The sequence below is a fragment of the Zonotrichia leucophrys genome, chromosome 1A (assembly GCF_028769735.1).
Source record: "Zonotrichia leucophrys gambelii isolate GWCS_2022_RI chromosome 1A, RI_Zleu_2.0, whole genome shotgun sequence".
Taxonomy (NCBI): domain Eukaryota; kingdom Metazoa; phylum Chordata; class Aves; order Passeriformes; family Passerellidae; genus Zonotrichia; species Zonotrichia leucophrys.
Genome location: NC_088170.1, coordinates 38,556,332 through 38,583,024, shown reverse-complemented (window position 1 = coordinate 38,583,024; position 26,693 = coordinate 38,556,332). Strand labels below are relative to the sequence as shown.

The 26,693-nt window shown below is 45.7% G+C and overlaps 1 protein-coding gene across 6 annotated transcripts in view; it reads left to right on the top strand.

The window, feature by feature from the left end:
• CACNA1I (calcium voltage-gated channel subunit alpha1 I) overlaps window positions 1-26,693 on the top strand; it is a 163,141-nt gene that overhangs the window by 114,216 nt on the left and 22,232 nt on the right. For all 6 annotated transcript variants that reach the window (XM_064702363.1, XM_064702362.1, XM_064702361.1 and 3 more), the window contains 14 exons: window positions 5,334-5,637; window positions 6,998-7,398; window positions 14,366-14,517; window positions 15,571-15,756; window positions 16,446-16,563; window positions 16,999-17,154; window positions 17,601-17,691; window positions 19,606-19,808; window positions 20,941-21,357; window positions 22,250-22,350; window positions 23,401-23,524; window positions 24,359-24,427; window positions 25,300-25,484; window positions 25,822-25,948. In XM_064702363.1, the coding sequence (XP_064558433.1) occupies window positions 5,334-5,637; window positions 6,998-7,398; window positions 14,366-14,517; window positions 15,571-15,756; window positions 16,446-16,563; window positions 16,999-17,154; window positions 17,601-17,691; window positions 19,606-19,808; window positions 20,941-21,357; window positions 22,250-22,350; window positions 23,401-23,524; window positions 24,359-24,427; window positions 25,300-25,484; window positions 25,822-25,948 (2,634 nt within the window). The remainder of the gene's footprint in view (window positions 1-5,333; window positions 5,638-6,997; window positions 7,399-14,365; window positions 14,518-15,570; window positions 15,757-16,445; window positions 16,564-16,998; window positions 17,155-17,600; window positions 17,692-19,605; window positions 19,809-20,940; window positions 21,358-22,249; window positions 22,351-23,400; window positions 23,525-24,358; window positions 24,428-25,299; window positions 25,485-25,821; window positions 25,949-26,693) is intronic.

The following is a 26,693-nucleotide window of genomic DNA, read 5'->3' as shown; positions in this document are numbered from 1 at the left end:
AATTACTTCCTCACCATGAACGAAAAGGAGCTACTGCTCCAAAAGTGTCAGCAGTCCGAAATAAACTGGCTGTGTGAGATCCCTTGTGGATGATAGGATGGAAAAAGAGAAGTGTGTCAGCAATGAGAACTTAATAAGCAGTTTATAAGCCCTGTGGATTTATACAAATGAAGTTTGAAGGTTGGTTTTCTGCAAGGATATTCATTATCAGCACCTGGGATGAGAGCTGAAAAACATGGTACCATTGCCTCCCTGTTCCTCAGGCTTCCCTTGCATAAGTGTGTTTTCTTGGAGGGAATATCCTGTTTCTAACAAGGAAAGGTTGTGTTTTTTTATGAAGACTCTTGCACATTGCTCAGCTGGGGGACCAAAGTCAAGAGTGAAATGGAAAGACATAGGATGAATTATGGGAAGTATAAAATCTGTATGTGGTAGGAGCAATTTAGTTTCAGGTCACTGAGCAAGCACCTCAGTGTGTATTTCCAAGGCCAATGTGCATTTGGATGAATGGACCTGGCCAGGACTCTGATCTTCATCCAACGCTTGTCCTACAGGGCCATGCCCTTCAGGAAATAGGATCTCTAGAAGCAGTCACCCAGTAGCACTAACAGACTGATCTAGTACAGGATCTAGTTCACATTCAAGCTGGCATGCGATGACTTGAGATAAAGCAGACTTTAATCAATTTCTCTGAGAAATTCTGCAGCCTGTACATATGGAGGGTGGCTCAAAAGAAAAAAATCTATTGGCCCCTTCCGGTAACACAACTTAAAAAAATCTTACTATATCCTTGATTTCACCCTGCCTTACAGTATTCTATTCTCACAAGGGAAAGACAAGGAGATAAAAACAGGAATATGACGTACTCCCTGTGGGCTGAAGCACGAACCTGGACAGCAGAGGTGAAATATACCTTAAGGAATGTTGCTTTTACTTTAATGCTGGAGAGTCCCAAAGAGACAGTGCAGAGATGTGATTGCACATGGGATGATGGGGGGGAGTTTCTGTTCTCAAGGGCAAACTGGACATCTACTACTTTTTGGGAGTTCAGAAAATAATAATTTCCCATGAATTTTGTTCATATATCCCACAGTGCAATAGATATTTATTACCCACCTGCGTTTTGACTTTGATCAGCATGGTCAGGATACCCCAATTTGTAGAATGTGCAAATAGACACAGACTTTACTCCTTGTCCCACACCCCCAGTCTCTCCCAGAGCCAGGAAGGACTGTGCAGGGTCAGTGTTTAAGCACTGGGGCACACATACCCAGTCTTTTGTAGGCCAGTTCCAGAAACTGCCCTTCCCCCCACATTTCAAACGTCGTAAATTCTGTCAGCGTATTTTTGGTTTCTAAGTATCCTTCTAGTGCTGGCTCACGTCATGTGGATTCACAGTGATTCAAACTGTGTCTCTGCATTTGCAGGCACCGAAAACCCTCAATTAAACACTCCACCTGAGATGTTACTGCAGAGTGTCATTGACATTTCTAGACACTCCCTCCTCATTTGCAGAAGCCATATATGTTTATTTCTGTCAAACACAGGAGAACATGATTCTCAGGTTACTTTGGGGACTGCTGAGAACAAAGTAGTCATATGCTAGGTGGAATATTTTCTTTACCTTTGTGGAGTTAGGCCAAGGAAGTATTTAGCCTTCCTGCTACCTTCTTGGCATGTGATGCATCTTTTGCAGCATAGAGCAAGCCACCCTGTCTAACTTGATACTATTGGGCTGCATTTTCTATCTGAATCTTCATATATAAATGATGATCCCTCTTTAAGTCTCATGAAGTACAGCCCTTCCAGCCTTCTTCCTTCCCTCCTTCTCCATGCTTTGAAGGCCTGGCTTTCTAAGCAGGATTGTTCTGACAGTTGTGTTTTAAGCCCTGACTCTTTGCTTTTCCACTCACATTCTAGCTTTGGCTCAGGCTTACTCTTCTGGGGCTGTATCTCTACAGTTTCTCTCTAGAGCTGTGCTTTCATCCATGACTTCTTTCCTACAATGATATTTGCAAACACCTACATGGGGCATTACCTGCTACTGCTCATATGGCAGGAAGGCTCCACCACCTGGATATACTCCCAGCACAGTGAGAGATCCTGCACAGAAGTGCTTCTCTGAGGGGAAGGGTGCTGACTGACCATGGCACTCTGAGTGGCCTTGTAGAACAACCTGGGAAAGCATTTTATATGTTCAGCAGATTTTAAAATGCTTCCCCCTTGATCAGAGATCATGGATATGATATGAAGGAAGGACTGCTCCCTGCTCTTGGGTCAGTGTTTCACTTGGGTTTTCCTGCTTGAGGTCCAGGTGTCTCTGACACCTCTCCAGCTACTCGGCCACTGCTATGGCTCCTGGACTGGAGCAAGCTCTTCTGAACTCTTACACTGGCATCTGCATTGCAGCACAGAGAGGCTTCTTGAAGGGCTCTGTGCTTACACAAATGGGCCTCAGAAGGTAAGTTGGATATCCATCAGTAAAGCAGTAAAAGTAATTGACAAGTCAGGATCTGCAGCACTAGTCAGATTTGTCCGATATTGCAGAGGTGGGGTTTGAACTTTGGGCTGGATGAGACCAGGATCTACTTTATCAAAGCACAGCTCAGTCTCAGGGTTGAACAGGACCCTGTGTTGGGACTCGAAATCAAGGGTCTCCATCTGCTTCTCTCAAATGCTTTGACTCCATGTCTGACTCTTTCTGTCTCTCTGCTCAGCCAGCTGAGATGAATCACTCAATTAGGAGCCTTCTGGGACCCTTCCTGTCCTTCTCCTAGCTGGGAGGCAGCGCCAAGCTCAGCAGAGACTGAGAGTTTATGGACTTGCCTGTGGTTTTAAGGATTAGCCAGGCTAATTTGCTTTGTGTTTTAATGTTTCTAGCTAAAACAATAAGGACTGAGGACTAGTTCCCATATCCAGTCTCCTCACTCCCATCCTTTTTGTTCATCTGGTGGGAGATGGCAGCAAACGGTGCCTGTGAGGACAGAGCTCAGGGATGGGAACCTGAGCCCCTCTCCAGAGTCAACCCTAGGCTGACAGTGCAGTCCTGGTGAGGCATCTCAGCCCTCAGCTCTTCCTCTAGTGGCCCAGAAAGAAGGTGTGGCAAGCCCTAATTGCTTGTTGTTGGGGAGCTGTGATTGCAGAGTGTAGGGCGGTGTCACAGGTGGTGTTCCAGAAATGCTCATGCAGCTGGTGCCCACCTCCCTGCCCTGCCTCCCTCAGTGCCAGCTGAGGGACACAACCAAAAGGGAAAGCCCGGGTGAGTATCATGCTGCTGAGCAGAGTGCATCTGAGAAGAATTTGGATTCCTAGTAATATGCTCATCAGTTAAAATAAAACATGCAAGACATCACAGACTAGGGAAAATGTTGGGTGAAGGCAAAGGAATCTGAACGAGGCATTATTTTAATTTTCAAGGCTGCATGCTGAAGCTGAAGGAAAAATAGGCTGAAATATGGGGGAAGGAAAGAGAAGAGAAGGTTTCAGTGATGAAGGGAAACAGAATTAGAACAGCTTTGAAGGGTGCTGAGAGGAGGAGGGGAGGGAAAAAAAAGCCCTTTATTTTGAGATGCTTTATTGTCCTTATGTTGAATCTGGTTGGAAAGAGCTTCGTGTTTCAAAGGGTTATTGAGATGTTAGACACATGCCCTTTGAACAAAGGGCACCTGTGTCCAAGAGAAAGGGTCACCCAGAAGGGCAAGCTGGTCAGGGGGGCAGTAAGGGCTATGAACTGAGGGAAAGGCTGCTTGGATCGGTAAAAAAAGCTTTCAGGTACTTGCTGAAATAAACTTTTTTTCCATTCACAAGCACTGGGGTCAGGTTATCAGCACCTTTGCCTGCTCTGTCCCCTTTGCTGGAAAGGCTTTCAGGGGAAGAGCCATGTGAAGACAAGGTCAGGACTGAATCTTGCTCTCTGTCAGAGCTGTTTGCTTGCAAAGTGAGGGGAGATGGGTCCTGTGTGGGTTCACACAGGAGAAACTGATGCCAGGGTGCCCCTTAGCAGGGATGCTCACAGGTCCAGGGGAAGCAGAAGTCTTGAGCTGGTGCTTAACCTCCTCCCAGGGGCTGTCCCACAGAGTCTGTTTCAGAGCACTGCAGATGCAGAGTCTTTGTTCAGAGTTTAGGCTCTGCATTTTATCAATGCCCCTATTGACACAGCTCTGCAGGCAGGGGACACCAACCAAGGTGTCACAGCTTTTGAAAATTATTTTGAATGTAGTTACTAGCCCTTTTATGTATGAAATTCTTATCATATTGAAGCCCAGGATTTATCCTCTATCTATCTATCTATCTATCTATCTATCTATCTATCTATCTATCTATCTATCTACGGGTAGACTTTCTGATTGAAATTAATCTCTAATTTCATGATATGTAACACAGGGTGAGTTTGTTTTGCCTCTAGAACTCTCAGCAAAAAGAAATGCTTGCTCCATTTTATAAATAGGAAAACTGAGGTTTAAAGGGAGCATTCAAGTTTTAAATTAAGCCTGATAGACATTTGGGGTTCTGTATGGAGAATGTGGAGAACTTGGGTATTTTGTTTGCTCTTTCTAAGAAATTGGGAGTGTGTTTTTTACAACTTTTATGTTTGAAATGAGAAGCCTATGTAGGCCAGAGGACAAGTTAAAGAAGAGCTAATATGATATGCCTTGTATCAGAAAAAAAGAAAATAAGCAAGGAAGTCTGGCTTTATCAGACTACTCAGTGTCCTTCTAAAAAATGACATATTTTATTTGTAAAATCTTTTTTGATTTCAAAAGCTCACTTGTTTCAGGAAAGCCCCATCTCCTTGGAGAATTAAGGTGCAAATGGTAGAAATCAATAATATGCCCCAAGTATACTAGTGTGTCATTAAAATGATCTGAGAATACTGACATTTCTTCCAAGAGGTGGAGACTGTAAATGGTTTTTTTCAGTGGTAAATTAATTAATAGAGGAGAAATCAACCAAACTGGTTCTCTGTCTCCTACCTTCTATTTAACACAAAGAAGAGGGGAAAACATAGTCCAGTTTTCATCAAACTGTTTGTATGTAACTTCTAAGTGATTGCTAAGAGTCCCAAAACCTGCTGAAAGTTGGACCTATTTCTTGATTTTCAATGCATAGCTTTAAATTCTTAATGGAAATTATGTTGAATGTGCTCTCAAAACCAAGCTCATGCAAAACCAAGCTCATGCTCTCAAAACCAAGCTCATGGCTTTCTCTGAAACCTCTTCTCCATATGCAGACTGATTCCCACTCCTCTGCCTCCTTTTCTCTCCTCTTACATTCCTGCTCTCACATGTTCTTTTTCATGCTGACATTGGTCCCTTCTCCTCCTTTGCTGCTAGGTGGGCTCCTTCTTCATGATCAACCTGTGCCTGGTGGTCATCGCCACGCAGTTCTCGGAGACCAAGCAGCGGGAGCACCAGCTGATGCAGGAGCAGAGGGCCCGCTACCTGTCCTCCAGCACCGTCGCCAGCTACATGGAGCCGGGCGACTGCTACGAGGAGATCTTCCAGTACGTCTGCCACATCCTGCGCAAGGCCAAGCGCCGCACCCTGGGGCTCTACAACAGCGTGCAGAGCTGGCGCCACGGCCACGAGCCCGGCCGTGCCAAACCCGGCGGCAACAGGAAAAGCCAGAGGCACCACAGTAAGGATTGCGTGGGCAAAGCTGGAAATGCCAGTGGTGGAAATGGGACAGGAATGGGAGAGTCTCCATGTGCCAGCTTGCAGAAGGACCTGGGCCTATAAAGCACAGAATTAGAATTAACATTGGCCACTGAGCGTGGCACTGTGGCCAGTACACCAGAGCAGCAAGGTGGGGGTGACCAGCAGGAATGGGAATGAAACAGGGCTGGCCAGCAGGTTCAGATCTGAAACCCAGAGACCATAAAGAGATAAAGACACTTGTAAAGGGCTCCATGTCTGGTATAGCCGGGTGTTGATAGCAGTTTGGGAGAGAGAAGAGTTAGGGGATACAACAAAGTGGGGAAAAGGATTGGACTTGGTGGCACAGCAGGTTTCTCGGAGCTCTCCTCCCAAAGTGAGTTGCTTCCAGACCTCAAGAGAGAGGCAAAGAGTGTTGAATTGCAATAAGGTGTCACCTGAACCTAAGGAGTGATGCTGAAGAATTCTGGTTGATATGCAAGGATGATGGAGACAATTCCTCTTTTATGCACATGCTGTTGCATAAAATTAAGCATGAGATATCATTTAAATTGGGTTCCTGGCTGGAAAAGTCACTGTAAAAATGGTTTTATAGAGTTAGTATTAACTGCCTGCTGATGCCTTTCCTAAGTTATGCTCCCATTAACAACCAAAAAGGCAGATTTTCCTTAAGCGTGTCTTGCATACTCAAACTTTCATTTTCTTTACTTGCTGGAAGAAAAGTTTCTGCAGGCTTCATGCACTCTGTTAATGAATTAATTGCTTCATTTCCCCCAGTGTCCATTTGATCTTCCAGGCCAAAATGGAGGATCAAGGAACACTAATTTAGATTTCTCTGGTTCGTAGTGCACAGTGTCAGGGGGAAGTGTTCCTGTGTTACCTCTTCTGGTTTCTTGAGATGCTTTGCTGATGTAGTTTCTCTGATTTAGAGAGTTCAGTTCAGCCTGGGGTTTCTCAGACCCCACTTGTAGCAGTTCAGGCCAAAAGCAGCTCTCATGACCACTTTTCCCCTCAGGTCCCACTTAACACAAGCTCGTGAGTCTCAAGCTATGATTTCTGCATGAGGCAAAGCAGTTCTTTCTCTGATGGACATGAACCCCTTTCAGCCTAATCACAGGCACGCTGAACAGTGCCGTGTGTTTTGGAGACACAGCCCGTCAGCATAGAGCCCCCAATGGCAACAGCTCCCATTGCTGCCCTTGAGACGATCTGTCAGTGTTTCATCATCCTCACAGCTAAAAAGCCCAGTTACCCAGTCTAAATACCCAGAAGCCAAGCAGGTGTCCACTTTGACTGTCTTTTTCATATCCTCCTTCTTTAAGCAGCACCATTTCTCTTTCCAGGGCTTTGCCAGCAGCACAACTCTCTTGGCTGCCCTCCTCAGGGCTTGGTCCAGCCCATCGCTGTGACAGCAACCTCTGATCCCACCAACTGCCCCCGATGCCATAGGGCCGAGCACGAAGCATCCAGAAGGCTCTCGGTGCTGGATAGCGCTGGCTCAGACCAGGAGGATGGAGGGGCCAGTGACGGGGAGGGGGAGGGCAGCCAAGAGGACCAGGGTGCCTCAGCGCTGGAGAAGGAGGAGGAGCTGGAAGAAGGAGGACGGCTGAAGATCTGCAGTGACATGTGGCGAGAAGTGAGGGTCAAGCTTCGGGTGATTGTGGACAGCAAGTATTTCAACCGTGGGATCATGATTGCAATCCTGGTGAACACCATCAGCATGGGCATTGAGCACCACGAGCAGGTAAAGCACCTCAGGGCACAAGGTGGGCAGCGTGGACTCCCCCTCCTGCTGGGGGTTATGGCCTTGCTAAGCAGTTGATGCAACTTGGTGGAGGCAGAGACTGAGCAATTTGGACCTCAGACTGCAGCACAGATGGTCCCAGCATGACTTTGGAGAAAGCCTCAGGATCTTGCAGGGTCTCTTGCTTTCTTATACCTGTACTTAATGGCTTTCTCTCTCTGTGTATTGTCCTCTCACCTCTTTTCAATGCCTCTCTTTTCTTCCTCCCTGGTCATTCATCCCACTGTTTCTTTTATGCCCTGTCTTCACATTCTGTCTGCTGCTCTCATCCTCATCTCTTCCATCTTCCTCATCTTTCTCACTTGTTTCTCTCTTCATTAGCTCACTGAATCCTTAGTCTATGTGGTTAATTTAATGTGCCCTCTGGGGATGTCAGAGGCACTTCACCGGCATCTCAATTCAAATCCATCAGCTTGCTAGCCTTCCCAACTTAATTAAGAGGTGTCTGAGCACATTCTATCTATACAAGAAGGCTAGGAAAGACACCACCTCCAATCTCCAGTCATTTTGGGGGCTCAGGCTGCTTGAGCCTTTCCTTTGCCCTGAGAGTAAGAAGTGATAGATGGGTCAGACACAAGCAGCAGGTGTGGGCACAGGCTTGACTTTCACACCAGTAGTTTGCAGGCAGCTCTGAGTCATTCGTACATTTATCCTAATGACAGGCTTGTGAGATGGAGAGGAATTGTGTGCTCTCATTTTATAGCTGGGCGACAGAGACTGTGTCTGCACTGTGGTGTGCAGTGCCAGAGGGGGTTAAGCATTCCCATGACCTTGCATCTGCATTGCTGGTTGGTAGCTCTGCTGCACTTTGCATTGAACAGTCCATGCTGAACACCCACATTTCAGATCTATGCTGCCAGTCTGAATGTGACCAAGATTCACTCCTTGTGTCTACCCAGATCACAAAATAAGAGATTGCCGCACTACTGAGGTGCTGACTGTATTGAAGCTCTGGAGCCAAAGTGAAGTCTGGTCCTGAGCACAGTCTCAGGCAGCAAAGAGACAGGCAGGGAGCCCAGTTCAAGCAAGGCACTCAGATTTGTCCTGTGCTGTATCAGGATGAAGATACCTCCAGACCCAGAGTATCTTAAATTCCCTGTTTGAGGCAATACAGTGTCTGAGGCAGTATTTGAAGCCTCAGATGTCTGGATCCCACCCACGTACCAAGCTTTAAACCAATTTTCAAAGCCCAGCTAGTTTCTGATACGAGGCTGTGACACCTTAATTTGATCCCAGAATTCAAAACTGCACTGGCTGCTTCAGTACCAGAAAAATACTGGCAGGAGCCCAGAAGAGAGGAGAATGAAGAAGACGCTGGAGGGGTTGACTCATGGAAATAGATAAAAAAGAGCAAAGTATTTATCACGTAGCAGAGAGATGACTAAGGGCTGGAGCCCAGGACAATTTGAAAACTGCCCACTGGTATTTTAAAGATGTGATCACTAAGCAGGGAGAGCCATTGTTCATCCTGGTTTAATGGACACAGCGTGAATAATAGTTTGACAGAAGAATACTTGAGCTGGAGATAGAGAATTTGCTCTCATGTTCTGGCTATTGTATGTGCAGATTTAAGGCCTTCTAGGATGCCTCTGCTGTGTTTGTACAGCCTGCAGCAGAGTAGGATCTGTCTCTGCAGCCTTGGGGTTTCTTGTAGCAGGTTCTTAATGATAGTCCTTTAAATTGTACTATCACTTTTTATCCATAAGCAGTTGGGAAAAGCTTATGACCTTGCATGCTGTTTCTACCAGAAGAGCTGTCAGCCAAACTGATCATAACTGAAAAATGTGGTGCAGCCTGTTTATTCAAAATGTGTACTGAATTCTGTTATCCTGGCACAAGACTAAAACATATTCATACCATACCATGAATTTTGGGTTCTTTTCTGTCAGCAGTTAACTCAGAAGCACACAGACATTTGTACCTCCCTTTGGTCTGCTCAAGTTTTTCTCAAACCATGCCATCAGTACATCTTAGGCTGGTGCTTCATTGCCTACTTATTTCTCCTTTCTTTCTCTTTTCCCTGTTGTCTTTTCTCCCAAAAGCACAAATTTTCACAGATCAAAATCCAGCAAAGGCCCTCTGCCCACCAGGATCTGTGATTTGCTGGGTGACACCATCCTATGATTGAAGAAGCTTGTGTTGTTTCAGCTATTTCATCGTGTGATGTCTTCTGACCCAGAGCTAATGCCTGTAGAGACCCCTTGAGCTTTTATTTTCTGTACATGGGCTGTCACAAGCCCAGCCACTCTCTGGGGACATATCTGGCTGGGCAGCTCATGGCATGTGTGTCAGCAACTTGGCACTCCACTTTTTTATGGGCTGTTCACCAGCAAAGCACCCACGGCCATCAAGTTTCAGGCTTATAAACACAGGAACTCAGGGGACAGAGCACATGCATGAGTGTTGCCCTGTCTTGACCAACAGACAGAAAGACATTAATTTAAACTATTTGTTATAATTCAGGGGTTTAATTAATTTATTATTCATGCTGGTTTTATTCCAAGAGACTTAACCTCAACAACTCAAATGCCTTTACTCAGATTCAAATGACCTTAGAATTTGGCTTAGTTTGGCTTATTCATCCACTCCTAATTGTGTGGCCAAGGCAGCTTCCATCTGCATATATATTTCTTGTGAGGGAAATCAACTCATTTTAGGAGAAGCTGAATTTCTGAGTCATTTTTAATCCATGATCTTATAACAAGATATCATTTGTAAATAGCTATGTTTATTTAAATCCATCAGTTTGCAATATACCATGTAATATTCTCAGTATTAGGCCTTTAGATATTGCTGAGACACTGCATAAGCCAAGCCCCATCATTTCAAGCTTTGTCCTGCTTGAAATAGTTTTACCAGTTCTTCAGATCTGCCTCTATTTGGAAATGTCTATTTTTAAAATCCAGTGTAGAAAATATTAGATTCTTGTGGCTGTCCAGAAGAATTCTTTTAAGAGGCTTATTTTTTTCTTAATATTCACAGTGGGTCTGGTGCTGCTGATTTTTCTCCCTTATTCAGCATGAGAATGAAAAGCTTGTCCCAGCTGAATCTCCCAGACTGCCTTTCTCATCATGTATTTCTTGAAGGGCATGTTGGATTCAAGCCTCTCTGCCATTAGCAGCCATTTTAGACAGCTGAGTGACTTGGTTTATCTTCTCCAGAATCTACTTACAGTTTTCCTTCATACATCAGATCAGTATTTTATGAGGTCTCTCTGTGTGGATTAGATGATGATCCCCTGTTTCCTAACTAGACCCATCCTGTGGATCAGTACCCTCATATCCTTTAGCCTGTGTGATTTCACTTTATACCAGCATTTATTGCATTCACAAGTTTGTATTTTACAGTTATTGCTTCTCTTTTTATCATTTTGCTCCTTGTCAGAAACATTCAGCAAATGTCCAAGCCAGCTCATCATACTGACGTTTAGTGAGGATGGAACAGTCTCCCTGGAGTGGTGATGAAACCACGCTACCTCAGCCTTGTAGAACTAATCATGTAATCCTGCACTGGTTGTGGGGTGGTGATTAAACTTATGTAAAATTTGGTATGTTCTATAGCTGATTTTTATGGCTCTTCTAATTATTGCCAAGTGATTTTGAAATTGTGAGTAAAAATAGACAGGCTGGAGAGATCTTTTTATGGAATATTTCTTTTTTGTGATCTCATCACAGAGGCGGTAATGTGTAGGTTCAGTAGGGCTGGTCTCCATAGGTCACATCAATTACTCTTCAGTTTCTAGACAGTTGCAAATTTACTCCTGGTTAGGAGAAACTTTTTTTCTGCGGGGGCTTCATGGGGATCTGTATTTTCTTAGCCTTTCCTATGATGCAGGAGTTTCTGTCTGTTGCTAGATAATGGACTAATTATATTTTCAGTCAAATCTGGCAAAAGAGCTCCAAAGTTAGTAAGAAATTGAAAGGGAGAAAAAAGCTGAGCTGCTGCCCTCTATTGCCCCAGTTCTAGTTTCTGATCATGGGACAGGAGTGCTGAAATAAATCTGAATCATATCTTTTACTCTCAGTATTTGATCTACATTGTTAGAGACAGAGGACTTTATCCCACAATGCGAATTGGATTGTTTCATGGACTGGGAAAGAGATCCATACACAGGATGGATTAATCATTCTGGTTAAAACACTGGCTCTGGACATGCCTTGCCCCCTGGGATCTCTGCCCGTTCAAACCATCCTCCTTACCCCAGTACTCAGCTCCCATAATTATGTTCAAGTTCCACTTCTAGTGTGATGGGTAAATCAATCTGTCCTGTCTTGGCAATGTGAAAAGACTGCTTGTGGGGAGATTTCTGATGTTCCTTTCTTTTCCTTGGACTAAAGTAGCCTTGAGCTCAGTTCCTTCCTTGGAGATTCTTCAGTGTACAGTTTCTAGGTAAACCTGGGAGGAGGAAGGGTTTAGATGCTGAAGGCCTGAATGCTGTCCGTGGAAGCCCGGGGAGACCTCACAAGTGCAAGGTGACACATCCACCGTGTTGGAGAGCCCATGTGTTGGTAGGAAGAAAAGGAGAGAACCAATTTTTCCCTTTGCTTGTCCTCTTCATCGAGCTCTCACTTCCCTGGCCAGAGAAGGGTCCCAGACACCTGCCTCGTCCATTGTCGCTCCCAGCCACACGGCCCTAGGAACAAGGACAGTGCCACACAGGACACAACCCCGGTGAGCCCCACCCTGCAGCCTTGGCCTCCAGCTGATGGCTCTTTGCACTCTGACAAATTGGCTCTATCTCCAGAAACGGCTGCAATGCTGAATCTGCCTTAGTGCTTCTCCATCTGGCTCTTCTTCATCACCTCTTTTTTTTTCCTGAGTCAATTTCTTTTGTGTTGCTCTTCCTTTCCCAGCATTTACTTCTTTGCTACACTATTTAAAACAACTCTTTCATTCTCTACTTCTTGTGGGTGCTAGGGAGTTTAATTTTTTTCCAGCTTTGCTTTTTCATTTCTCTTTTTCTGCTTTTATCTCTGTTTATCCCTTCTTTCTGTCTTTCTTTCTCTGCCTAGTCTTTCCTGTTCCTCTGTTTAGGAAGGATGCTTTGCTGGGGCTGATTGATGGTCCATTAGAAATAGATTAACAGGTGAGGATTGACTAGAGAAACAGATGTCAAGGAGGGAAGAAGAGACAGAGGAACAGGTGACCTTTTCCACAAGCATGATGCCAGCATGGTTTTTCAAACATCAGCTACAAGAGCACGAGGGAATGTATGGAAAGCAGAGAGGAGAATAAGCCCACCATCATAACCTGTTGTTTTTTTGCATTGCTTATTTTCACTGACATAATGGTTTGATTCAGACTGAAATTGGCATCTCAGTTTAACATGCAGACCTCGTGTTCTCAGCAGCTGTTACTGCTGGGTCTCAGTGAAGTGATCTTCACCTCTCCCTTCCCTCATGCACTTGTTCATTCCTTCTCTCTCTTCTCTTATCTCCACTCTTTTCTCCATCATTTTCAGGGTGGTTTTGCTTTTCAGATGTAACTATGGATGGAAACTGATCCATCTCCACTTTTTTCATTTTAAAGACACGGACTATTTTAATGAAAAGCTGCAATGAGGAGTGCAAGAAATTAACAAAGGGCATGGGAAGCCAGAGCTGTGAAGAGCAGTTTCCAGATCAGTTGTTCACCTGGAAGGATACTGGCCCCTGGGGGCCTCAGAGCAGGGGTTAAAGCCGACTCCAGCTTCAGGCAGAGAGCCAGAACCAGAACTGCATTCCTCCCTCACTTCCTTTTCCACCAGCTGTATAGGTAACAGGCATGGCCAATGCAAAGGCCACCCTTCAGCAAAACAGCAATTTTGCAGACCATGGGGAGAGACCATGACTTCCCTTCCTCCTGGGCACTATTATTGAGTTAAAAATATTGGCTCTGACCTGCAGGGACTCACTTTTTTGTTTCCACAGGGCCAGGAATGTCTGTCCTCTCTTGCTCTCTACAACAGGCATTTGCAGTTTTCTTGTTCCCATCCATTTTATGTGATGCTTAAAAGAGTGACTTGGTGGTCAGGCAGAGCTCCAACCAATGCAAAGGAAGATGCACCCTCTTTATTTTTCAACAGTCATCTTGTGTCATTCTTGGATTTTTCACCTTGTGCACTTGCATTTCTCCTCTTCCTGTCCATTTCTCTGTATTCTTCACCCTGTCCTTCTCTCCCTGTCCCTTACAGATAGCTTTTAGCAGTGTGGTCCTCCTAGCTGTTGTCTTGTCTAGTTTGATATTTTCTTGGGTAATTATTGAGACCATTCTGAGGATAGAGGCATAAGACTGATGGAGCAAGACCAGGAAATGAATGCATACAAGGGTTTAGTGGGGAAAGGGGGAGAGAAAAATGGGAAAGTGAAAAAATAGAGGCGAAAGGGCCAGATTGGTGCAGTGATATTTACAGGAAGATGGAGAACTGCTTTCCAGTCATATAAATGGTTTCAAAATTTCAGGGGAAAAAAAAAAGCACCAGCTACCTGTGGAAACCTCAGAGGAAGAAATTCTTGAAGGAAGAGGTTGACTGCAAATCAGCCAATTTTGTTCTCCTTCAAGAAATACTCAAGTTCTTTGCCCAAAAAAAGTTCTTTACTCAAAATAAGTTCTTTGCCCTGCCTTTAGCCAGAGGGACGGGATCTGAGGTGGGATGTAGGAGATGCTTGGTCAGCCTTGGCTGTGTGAGTGGCTGTGAGGCTCCTGATTTTCTCTAGTAAAAAAAGTTGTTAGAGATCGAATCTATGGTGAAGGTAGCAAATCTGCAAAGGAATTGGAGTGCAAGTGTCACTGTCCAGCTCCACTCTAGTCTCACCCAGGGAAATTTGCAACTCCCTACAAACCCTGTTCCCTGGGAACGGTAACACTTTATTTCCCATAATTTCAGGGCTCTTTCAGTTCTGACTCTCTGAATTTGCATTCTCTCTAGCCAGAGGAATTGACCAACATCTTGGAGATCAGCAATGTTGTCTTCACAAGCATGTTTGCCCTGGAGATGATCCTGAAACTTGCTGCTTTTGGTCTCTTTGATTACCTTCGCAACCCCTACAACATCTTTGACAGTATCATCGTCATCATCAGGTGACAAGGGCCTTGGGGATCAGCTGAAATACGCACAGAAAAGAGTACCACAAAGCTTGCAGAGTATTTCAAAAAGGATTTAGCAGCTACACGGAGAGGAGCTGGGCTGATGCACAAGGCCAAGGATTGGGAGACCAAGATGTCTTTTCCCAGTGCTTGGTGTTGGTGCTATGGAAGCCACACAGCATTTTTGTCCCTTAGTTCTCTCCTCTGTGGAGTGGAGGCAGTTGCAACTGCCTTGTTAAGTTCACAACAAATGTTAGCTGTGAAATATTTTGAAAATGCACAAATTGAAGATGTTACAAAGGTTTAAAGTGTGATATAAGAACTTGTCTTGCTGGAATTCGATGCTGCAAGCCTTTCTTAATTCCTGCAACATGTACTGCCACATTCATGTTCTTAAGGAATAAATGCAGCTTTCATCATACAAGGATAAGCCTGTAGTTCATACTTCTGCCTTGCTCAGACAGATTTTCTCTCTCATCCCTTTGTACTGCTGAAATAGTGGTCTCCTTGAGCCAGGTTTCTTAAGCTCTTGGAGACATATTTCACACCCAAGATAGCTCAGTTACCTTAGAAGGCATAAAATCAGCAGGATGGCTTCTGTGGTAGTGTTGGAAACAAAAAGGTTTTAATAAAAGACAAAATAGCAAAACTCTCTACAGAGAAAAACCGAGCCAGGTGCAAGAGGTCCTCCTGCCCCTGGTAAAACACCTCAAAAAAGTGATTAGTTTCTTTGTTCTCTTCTTTTTCTAGTCAATTTCTCAGGCGGGACTTTTTGGCTCCTGTCCAATTAGCTATCCTTAAGTTTGAGGCGAAGTCCCCCAGGTCCTATGAGATGTCTTTTCACCTAATTGAGGAGAGAGACTTCTGGGCTTATTTCCTTTTTGAGGGAACAAAAGATAATTTTGTCACTCTGTCAACAAGGGGCATATTCCTATGTACTGCCAATGCCAAAGTGAAGACTTAGCATTGTTATTCCTTGTTTTCTTCTGTTTGCTCGCTTGCATTTTGATTTGTGGCTCATCTTTGCCATGCCTGTCTGGACCACAGCATCTGGGAGATCATTGGCCAGGCAGACGGGGGCCTGTCCGTGCTGAGGACGTTCCGCCTGCTCCGCGTGCTGAAGCTGGTGCGCTTCATGCCGGCGCTGCGCCGACAGCTGGTGGTGCTGATGAAGACTATGGACAACGTAGCCACCTTCTGCATGCTCCTCATGCTCTTCATCTTCATATTCAGGTGAGCAGGCAGTCAGCTCACGGTGTGCTGGACTGGCACTGTGTGGCTCATGGGGACAGCAGCTCCAGAGCATGACTGCATAACTCATCTTGCCCTTTGCTCCAGGCCAAGACAGTACTGACAAATATTTATTTTTTCATAAGGGCTGAACTTGCTCCTGCCTTAAATTGGATTCAGCAGCTGAGGATTTTGGCCTGGATGGGGTGGTGAAATACTGCCAGCAAATGCAGACATTGAGCATAATGTCCCATTACAGGATAGGTGAAGTCTCCTGCTAATCAGGACTAGCTACAGTAACAGTTCAGTCTGGAGGCTGATTCTGGCAGAAGAGCAGCAGGAAGCAACCAAGAAAGTTTGTCTGTGCATGCCATGGTAGCAAGCCCTGATAGCAAGATGAAGACATATGAGAGCAAAAAGGACAGTAGAAAGGACAGATCTGACTGACAGGTTGGAGGGAATATATGAGCTCTGAGTCAGAAGGGATGGAAAGCAAATTTTTTGGTGACCTACAGGGTTGCAATATGTAGTTCCTTCTTCACAGATAGCTCCTAGTGTTCTGATTGTGTTGCTGTACCCCTTGCTCCCTTGCTTCTGTGATGTTGCATTAGATTTTCATGAGAAGAGAATTACTCTGATGAGTTCATTGCGGTACCAGAAGTATTTATATTTGACATCATCTTGTTCCAAAGCATCCTGGGAATGCACATCTTTGGTTGCAAGTTCAGCCTCAGGACAGACACAGGAGATACAGTTCCTGACCGGAAGAATTTTGATTCCCTGCTGTGGGCCATCGTCACCGTCTTCCAGGTGAGCCCACTTTGCTCCCTATGTGTGGGCCAGGGCAAAGTGAAGAGGATCAGGAGATGCTTGTTCCTCACTGAGGAGTACTGCACTGACTCCTGACAGCACAGAAGGTTGTGGAGGAAGAACAATTGCATATAGGAACCAAACATTTGGTGTATATCTCAAACAGGGGACCTTCCTCCTTCCTAGGAGACAGTGTGCAAAGGTCACTCCTGTTGTGGCAACTCCCAAGTTTTACACTCAGCACATGACTGTCCTAATGGCTGTTCTTGTTTCTTCTTGCTCAGCTAACAGCTGGACAGATACAGTGGGTGTGTGTTAAGGGGGAAGGTCAGAGGCCTGCTCTGGTCCCGATGTGTATTCTCTGACTGTCCTTTTCTGGGAATATGCTCCATGTTCTTCCATCATGTTTTCTGACTTTCTCGTCCTCTCTTGCAGATCCTAACCCAGGAGGACTGGAATGTTGTACTCTATAATGGCATGGCCTCCACCTCGCCATGGGCTTCCCTCTACTTTGTGGCTCTCATGACATTTGGGAATTATGTACTCTTCAATCTTCTGGTGGCCATTCTTGTGGAGGGATTCCAGGCTGAGGTGAGCTGCTACCAAGGCTTCATCAGAAGAGGGACAGAGGTGCTAAAAAGGGATCCTTTGTGACACTTTGAGGATATTGAAGTGAAGGACTTAGAAAATATCACCCCTCTTTAATTTCACTCATGAAATAACCCTTGTTAGGGTAGTATTCCATCAAGCAAAACTAAAAAAAAGAGTGTTATTCCTTGCAAGGAAAGAGGTTCTCTGGAAGGAGATTCACAATTTCTGTTCTGCGTAACACAACAGAACCTACCTTAGGGTGAGCCCTTTACCCATCCAAAGAAGCAGTGCAGTCTTTCAGCCATCCCAAATCACAGAAGACTCTTTCCAGTGCTCACACGATGCCTGACTGCCAAGGACAATTTTGCAGTTGTTCCACAAATGAAAGACAGAAACAAATGGTCTTTTGTGTTTGAGTTTCCAACTTCTAAATCTGTGTGTTCCAGGGTGATGCCAACCGGTCATACTCAGATGAAGATCAGAGTTCTTCAAACATGGAGGAGTTTGATCAATTCCAAGAGTTCCAGGAAGGCTCAGGTACAATGGCTCAAACAGTCTTATTTGCTAGGGTCCTACTGCTGTCTGGTGAGAAACCTAAAAGCAGATTCTGCAGAAAATTTACTCCCACTTCTGAGAACTTGCCAGTTTTTATTTTGAACTTTATGCCAGTTTGTGGTGTTATTTGTGGAAAAACAGAGGCATGTTGGCATCCTGAGGAATGTGGTAACTAAGTGGAACAGTTCTTGAATGACCTCCAGAACAGCAACTGGAAGTGAGAAATGAGGCTGTCTCTGGTTATCTTCAAGGTCACTATTTCAGGAACACTGTATCCAAATCTGAAACCCATATTTGGAGAAGGGATACCAAGATGGTAAAAAGGACTCAGGCAAATCTGGAAGCCTTGCCTCATAGTGAGAGACTAATGAAGCTTAGAGAAATCAGGAAAGTTACTTGATCACTCTCTCTGTAGTTGTAGACCAGAAGGAGGAGGTTGTGGTGGTAGATAGCTCTTTAATTGAGCAGAAAAAAGCATAATGAGATTGGAAAGGTCGGAAACTCAAGTTAGACAAATTCAGGCTGAAAAAAAGCCGTATATTTTCAAGGAGAGATAATTAACAGTGGGAACAATCTGAGTAGAAACTGCCTGCTAAGGTCTCTATCCCTCAAAGACTGAAAGTCTTTCTACAAGAGACATGATACTTCAAACAGGACTTGGTGGCAGGGAGCAGTGAGAGTAGCCTGCTCTGCAATGGATGGTGAGCCAGGAGTTGAAGGGGACAGAGAGCCAGGCAGGAGGCCAGGCGTCACGCTGCACACTCTTGCACAAGGTGAACAGAGCAAGTCCACTGACAGTAGTAAGGGTCTGCCAAGGGTTCAGTAATTACCAGACAAACCCACAGTGGTGAGGAAGGTCTAAGGTCAAGCCAAGTCCAGTTAGCAAGACAAGATCAGGACCAGCAAGGTGCAAGGACAGGCACAAGCATACTCACAGCACAACTCAGACAAGCACCATGGGCACATTTCTGAGCATAAATGCAGCTCCCACAGCAGGGAGCAGTGGCTCCAGTTTTTGGCTCACAGTTTTTTCCTGCAACTAAGCTCTTTTCAAAGCAATCCTATCCTGAGTTACATGGTTGTACCATATCAGAGCTTATGCTGAATGCAGGCAGTCAGACCCCTGAGACGGCAGAGGAGGAAGAGGTTACAGATGTGTTAGTGGAATCATGGCTGCCTGTCACGCAGACGTGGATAGGTGACCTTCATTATGCAATAAGTCAAACAAAAATGATTGCTCCAGTCCTTTCAGGCATTAAAATTCTACACCCTGTCCTTTCCATGCATCTCAAAAAATGCTGATGGTCATTGACAGGACTTAAGATTTCCTTCAAAAGTGTCCTAGATCTTAAAGGTCAAGGATCAGTCATTTGAAGAAGGGCAGTGTAGTAGGATAGACTGTCATGAAGTTTTTGTATGCAGTATGATTGCAGGAATTTTAAGGTGACCTCAGTACATGGATGGCTGTGGCTATCCCTATATCTTAGTCTCTTGCTCAATGTTTCAGCCTAACTACTTTAAGTAGCCAATCTGACAGCTGGTGGAATTTGTTCAGACCTGAAGATGCTGGTGTCTGCTCTTGGCATGCAGAAGCACGCTCTTGTCCCTCTGTCCGCCTTCATGCTCTGCCTGTCAGTCTGAGGATGCCTGGCCACCACTCTGCTCGTCGTAGTTGGTTTTGGGGGCTGAGGAAATGACATTTAAGCCTTCCCAGGTTGCACTGCCTTTGTCACCACACCCTAAATCGGAGAAATTGATGTTGATTGGTGCTAAAGGGCTAACAATCTGTTACCTGCTGTTAATGTGCTAAACTGCTTAGGCATCAAAACAGTCACTGGATAGTGAGGAACCCAACTTCTTCTTAACTCATTCTTCTTTCTGCCTCTTTCCACTCAGATCCCAAGCTCTGTGCAATTCCTGTGACACCTAATGGGCACCTGGACCCATCCTTGCCCTCTTCCAACCCACCAGTGGCTTCTGGGGGGGTGACCAACTCTTCACGCAACTCACTGCAGCTTGACCAGATCCGAGTTGCCGTTGGCTCCCGGAAGAGCAGTGTGATGTCCCTGGGGAGAATGACTTATGACCAGCGGTCCTTGGTGAGTGAGGGAGTAGAAATGTGTGTCATACACTTCCTTTGAAGGCCAAGCACTTTGTTGGTTTTCTGCCATCATCTGGGGATTTCTGGGAAGGATTGCCCTGCTGCTGTAGACTTCTGACACAACTCTATTGCCTGTCTTTAGAATCCAGGTCAGTACACATTATTTTTCTAAATTTCCATATTTTTGAAGTCTATTTCAAGATTAGTTATCTATAATCCTTTGAGTGTGGGAGAGGGAGAACACCAAGAAGACAGTCTCCCTCTTACAGTGGAACATGTTTTTCCTCCTTGCCTTTTCTTTGTTTTCCTAGATTAAAGGACACAAAATGTTGCCTTAAGTTAAGAAGTGATGGCAGAACCACCAAGTCCCATTACAGATGGGATTGTATTACAGCTTTTCTAACAGTGGAAATCTTGTTTTTGAGCTCCCCATGGCTCATTCTCCTGCCCCATAGCACTTCCCCAAGCATGCGAATTTGTCAACCAGTGCATCTCAGACCTGCTCACCTTGTAACATCAGCTACTGGGCTTTCTACCCACTGGCATACACGGCTCTCGGGAGTGCCTTGGTGCTTAAAGGGTTCATGCCCCTGTTATTTCCAAACAGGGAGTGCCAGCAGCCATGTACTACATGATACCTTGCTCACGTGGTTGGACTAGGCTGTAACCAACAAGCCTGTTTCTCTCATTTCTCCCTTTTACTAAGACTGGACTCAAAGATGGTGTGTCAGATAATCCATCACCCTGTACCTTGTGTTATGCTTAACCCCAGCGCAGTGTAAAAAGCTGCCAGTCAGATTCTTTGAGAACTTTCCTCTTGCTCTGTGCTGGTGTAAGTAACAATATCAGGCACCTGGCCTTTGGCTTTATTACTTACCTTCCCTGAAAGTGCTTTGCACACAGATGGTGCTATAAAGTAATGACAGTCAACACCATTGCTAACTCATTACCAATTTATTGTCAGATTTACTGAGATTGCTGCTGAATTCCCACCATGCAACTTGCTCAGTGTCTGATAAATGGCAGCCTTCTGGCTTAGGGGCTCAGGGAGCAGTCTGTGCTCTGAGAGAGAAGCACGTGCTCCCTCCTTGTGCCCAGAGTCACCAAGTCCCCATACCACTCTGTTACAGTCCAGCTCCCGCAGCTCCCACTATGGCGCCTGGAGCCGCAGTGGAGCCTGGGGAAGCCGTCGCTCCAGCTGGAACAGCCTGGCCCGGGGACACAGCCTGAAACACAAACCTCCCTCCGCTGAGCACGAGTCCCTCCTGTCTGGGGAAGCGCACAAGGCGGCAGATGGGGAGCCGGATGGGACAGGAAGGGTGCTTCATCACCGCCGGACACTCTCTCTGGATAACAAAGGCTCCTGTGACCTGCTGGAGTTGGCCTCGGTCCCTTCTGGCCACAGAGTGACCCACAGGCTGGGAGCACCACCTGGGGCCAGTGAGCATCAGGACTGCAATGGCAAAATGCCCAGTATTGTCAAGGAGATCTTCCCAAAGATGAACAACCACAAAGAACGGGGAGAGGATGATGAAGAAATAGATTATGTGAGTGCTTGGTGGAGAACTCTGGGGTTACATCACAGTGCTTTGGGATACCCCAAATCCATCATCAAATTTCAGTCTCCTTGCATGTGGATGGGGAAGCTTGCAAAGATGCTTTAGGAGAGCTGGAGGACAGCCGGAGGACTACATGCAGATAGGACTTTCTAGGCACAGACAAGCTCACACCATCTTGTCAGGCTGCTTGCAAGGCAGGTGGGTGGTGGGAGGAAGGCAGGTGTGCAACATCCATGTGGTCAGTCAGGGGCTGTTATTTCAGAGCAGTGCAGCCAGTAATTTCTACAAGGCAGGGGAGGTCAGGCAGTGCAAGAGTGAGAGTTTTGCATGGGGAACATCGGCAGACCAGAGCAGGAAGCACAGGCACCACAGACAAGGCAAGTGGGTTTTGTGGTATCAGCCTGGGGGACAGCAATCTGTGAGCAGATCAGAGAGTGGAAAAAGTGGAGTGAGGGTCAGTAGAAATTTGAACAGACATAAATGTCTGTAAGAAATTCTCAGCCCAAGTGCCAAAAGAAAGCCTTCTTGTCCTGGCTTCTGATTTAGCTGAAGTAGGGAGGAAATATGGGCCTCATGTGACACAGTCCCTCCAACACCTCTAAGAAGTTGTTATGTGACGGCATCCTACTCTAGAAGGGACACCAGCAGTTTTATTTTCATGATCTGGGGAGGAAACCAGATGCCAAGAGGTAAACAAGCCCTGGCAAAGCAGCTTCTACCTTCTTTTCCATGACTTGTTGCCTTTGAGTTGATTTTCTCAATCGAGGGATTAAAGAAAAGCAGGTAGTGGTGCATTTGAGTCAGATGTGAAAGGAAGAATGTCTCTCTCAGGCAAGTGGGAAGGTGACCAGTGGCAATTGCTTCTGCTGCATCCCCACAGAGCCTGTGCTTTCGCATCCGGAAGATGATGGAAGTCTATAAGCCAGACTGGTGTGAGTTACGGGAAGACTGGTCCATATATCTCTTCTCGCCACAGAACAGGTTTGTACAGTTTTTGCCATGAGAGGGTTGAGAAGGTGGGACAGATTCTGTTGCTCTGCTGGCCATATCCCTGGTGCTAGGTGGCAACTTCAACTTAGCAGCTGAGAACGTGTATTTTCTCCTCCATTGTTCCTTCTACAGCCAAACTGCATTTCTTTTCCTAGACTGTGGCATTGAGAGGAAAGTTGAGCATCCTAAATAGCTATTGTGATCTTCCCTCCCTTTGGAGCATCCCATTTTTATTTTCTGTAATCATAAATATTTATAGCAAAGCAAGGCAAGGAATACTAATGTTAACACAAAGAGGATAAAGAATGCATTATTGATGACTCCATAATACTGATATTTCCTCCCCTGGTACCAGAATAGCATCTTCATTTAATTTACAGTACCAGTACCAACTTACCAGCAGTTATATCACACCTTTTAGGGTAAAGTTAGAACTCTTCTTGCCTAAAACCAGGAAATTTGGGTTGAGTTCTTCCTGTTAAAGAGATCTTACCAGAAGAAAATGTCCACGTACCCCAGCTAACATTATTGTCACCCATATTGCCTCCTTGAATAGAAAAGGCTTTCATTTTAGGTCACAAGGGAGAGCTTTTTTTGCTCTGTGTGACACCTATGTTAACATACACAGTGTCTTTCAGAAGTGTGGTCCCCACATCTGCCAACCTACCTGCCTCTCCTGAGCTTTCAGCATGTGGCCTCTTTGCTGTGGAGAGGTACAAAGTGTGAGCTTGGGAGGAAAACTGGAATTCAGCCTCTTTACAAGTCAGGAGAGGAGCACAGGGTCATAGTGGTTAGGATACCACTCTGGCACTGGAGAAATCAATGGAGGTTCAGCACATTGCTCTGCCCTTGCTCTGCTCCAGGCTCCCTATGTGACCACTTACCACCCTGCGCTATTGCCATTCCAAGGGACATCAGTATCAGAGATAGGAAAGCTGCTATATCAGAGCCCAGTTTTAGCCAGAATACTTAATTCTGTGTCCTCCTTGTTCCTAAATCTGTTCTGCCCAAGCACAGGTGCCTACTGGAACTCTCTTGCAGGTTTCGCCTCCTCTGCCAAACCATTATTGCTCACAAGCTCTTTGACCACGTAGTGCTGGCCTTCATCTTCCTGAACTGCATCACCATTGCCCTGGAAAGACCCCAGATTGAGCACAGAAGCACGGTGAGAACCATTACCTGTCACCCACTTTATAGCACAACCTTTAACAGTGGTTCCTGAGTGTTCCTGGTCCTCCTATGATCTCTGGAAGAACTTCAGCATTAAACACCAGCTCCGACTCATCTATTCAAATACCTAAATATTAGTAATTGACATAAATATGTGTTTCCCCTGCAGGCTCTTATAATGGGGAAACCCACTTTATAACACAGAAAGCCTAGTTCCTTCTGTCTTGGAAAGTAAGTGTCTCCTCCAGGAGCTTGCATATAAGGGATGAATGGCAAAAGGGACAAGGAGTGGAACTGAGAGATAGAAGTAACTTCCATGCTGTAGGAATGGCACATTGTCGTTCACGTATGCTGCTCTTGAGCTATCTTGGAGGTAGCTCAAGCTGGCAAGTGAAATTACTTTTTCTGCTTGTCTGCCTTAGCTGACTCCCAGACTTTGCTGCACTTGGACACAGTCAGTGGTCTGTGCTCAGCAGCTCTTCGGGAAGGAGTGCCAGGTCAGTGCAGCAGGTTAGGCCTGAGCAGCACTGACAGAAAAGGGCAGAGGCTGCCTTGAAACCAGATCTGCAGGATGCAAAAAAATCCCATCCACTATGGTCTGGCAGAGCTGCATAGGATCCTGTCCCAGCCAAGGTATATGAGCTGAAAGCTGCCTAGCACTGACCTCTGCCAAGAACATCTCCCTTATTTCATCAACTTTCAGACCCTTCACAGGAATGCAGAAATATCAAGATCATCAGAGGGGACTGACAGGGTAACAAGAAGTTGTAAAAATACATTTAAGGTCTTTCTCTGTTTTGTTTCTTTTTGTTTATTTTTTTTTTTCTAGGAAAGAATCTTTCTCACTGTGTCCAACTACATTTTCACAGCAATATTTGTAGCTGAGATGACACTGAAGGTAAGTTACTGGAGAACAGCTCAGAGCCTTTTTCCAGTGTCAAACACTGTTTGTGTTTGCTCAGCACCCTTTTAAAATGTGTTCATCTTTTTGGTGTGCCAGTCCTTCCCTCTACCTTTATAAAGGCAGGTACTGCCTGGAGTTCAGTCCTGTCTTGTTAGGAATAGAGGAGATGTTTATTGCAGGCATTAGATCCAGTTGGATCTTAGTATTCATGAAGGATAGCTGGCACTCTAGTATGGATTTTGTAATGATGTCAAATGTCCCTTCCCTTTCTCCTGGAGCAAGAATGGGGGACATTACAACAATATTAATGACATGCTCAAAGTTGAGATAATGATTCAATAGATGTCAAAATACTTTGCAACAACCAGAAAACCTTGTTATTCCCTTCTCGTATTTGCGGAAAAGTCCTAAAACTGTGTGCTGGGAGTTAAACCCCTAAAATTCATATCTGAATTTTGACCGTGATTTGGAGGATGTTAATATCTCCCCATGACCACCAGTTTCTGTAGCACCCACTGTTTTTGAGAACTGCTTACAAACAAATTACCCCTTTAAGAGCCAAAGTACGGATTTGGTGCTTGACTTTACCTCCCAGGTGATCTCTGAACCAGGAGAATTTCCACAAGCCTCTGGTGTGGCAGGGAAAGATTTCCTGTGTATCCCCTACAGTGTAGCGTTACTCAGAGAGGCAGAAAAAAGGTGTTTTCCTTCACAGACATCCAGGTGAAAGGAAAAAATTATGAGATGACACTTCAGTGTCATGAGGAGTTGATAACTATTCCCCGTCCTCCCATTCTCTCCACAGTTGCCCTCTATCAGGTAGCATAGGAGCCATTTCACCCCCTCTTCTCTCCCCTCTCTTCCAGGTGGTCTCTCTAGGCCTGTATTTTGGGGACCAGGCTTATCTCCGCAGCAGTTGGAACATCTTGGATGGCTTCTTGGTCTTTGTGTCTCTCATTGACATTGTGGTCTCAGTGGCCTCTGCTGGTGGCGCCAAAATCCTGGGCGTGCTGCGAGTGCTCCGGCTGCTGCGCACTCTCCGTCCCCTCCGGTCAGAACCCCACCAAGCCCTGCTTGGCCCCCTCCTCCCACTGGTTACCCCCAGGAGGGGTCCCAGGGTCAGATCCAGCTGTCCCAGGCAAAGTGGGGTTTTTAACAAGCAATAGGCCACAAGGAGGTCCCCCTTAGCCATATGGGTCTGATGCTGGAGGTACCTCATCAAAGAATAAATCCATGGGAGAGAAAAGGCCTTTTGATCTTGGGGGAGGGATCTCCACTTAGGGGTCACTGCCCATGGAGACAGGAGTCTGCTGCTGCTGAAAATGCTTAGCTTAGGTCAAATTTCCCCGCCCTGTCCCTCTGTCATTGTTCCCCTTCCTTCTTTCCAGAGTCATCAGCCGAGCCCCTGGTCTGAAGCTGGTGGTGGAGACCCTCATTTCTTCCCTCAAGCCCATAGGAAACATTGTCCTCATCTGCTGTGCTTTCTTCATCATCTTTGGCATCTTGGGTGTGCAGGTAGGTTGTTACTGTCCATCAAACAGCCCTTGAGCCCCCACCCCACGGGCATCTGTACCCCCAGGTCCTATAACAGACACAGGGAGTCAAACAGAGCAGGAGAAACAGCGAAGCCAGTGAATTTTCTGTGTTTGCCTTCTTCCACAAGTCATCTCCATAATGACACTGCCTTTGGCAAGCACAGACAGGTGCTCAACAAGTGCAGGCATTGCTGGACATGAGAGACAGGAGTTAGTGCTCACACCTGGCAGCAGCTGGATCAGGGTTTGGGTCAGTGTGATAGCAAGAGCCCAGGGCTGGCACAGCACAGGGCTCCCTGGACCCACCCGTGTCTCCCCACAAGGGCAAGCAGCTCAGTGCCTGCTCACATGAACCCTGCCACCAGTCAGCTCTCCTTCTCCCCCTCACTCTGAGCCCTAAATCCACCCACTAACTTCTTTAATTTTTTAATTTAATCCTCCTTATTTTTGGCTGTTGCATTGCAGAGGAGCAAGGGTGTGGGCGTTACTTCCATCTCAGGGAATGCGCTATACTTAGTTTGCTCTGATGCATCTGTACAAATGCACAATCCAGTACCTTCCATATGGGGAAAAGAGCCCTGGGCAGAAGAGTCACAGAAGTGCAGTGCAGCTTTGTGAAAAAATATATATGAGAAGAAGAGGATGTTTTTTCTGGTTCTTTACCCTCAGATGAGATCTTCTTTTCCCATCAGCACTTTCAGTAACTGGGAAGCAGGGAGTGAAGA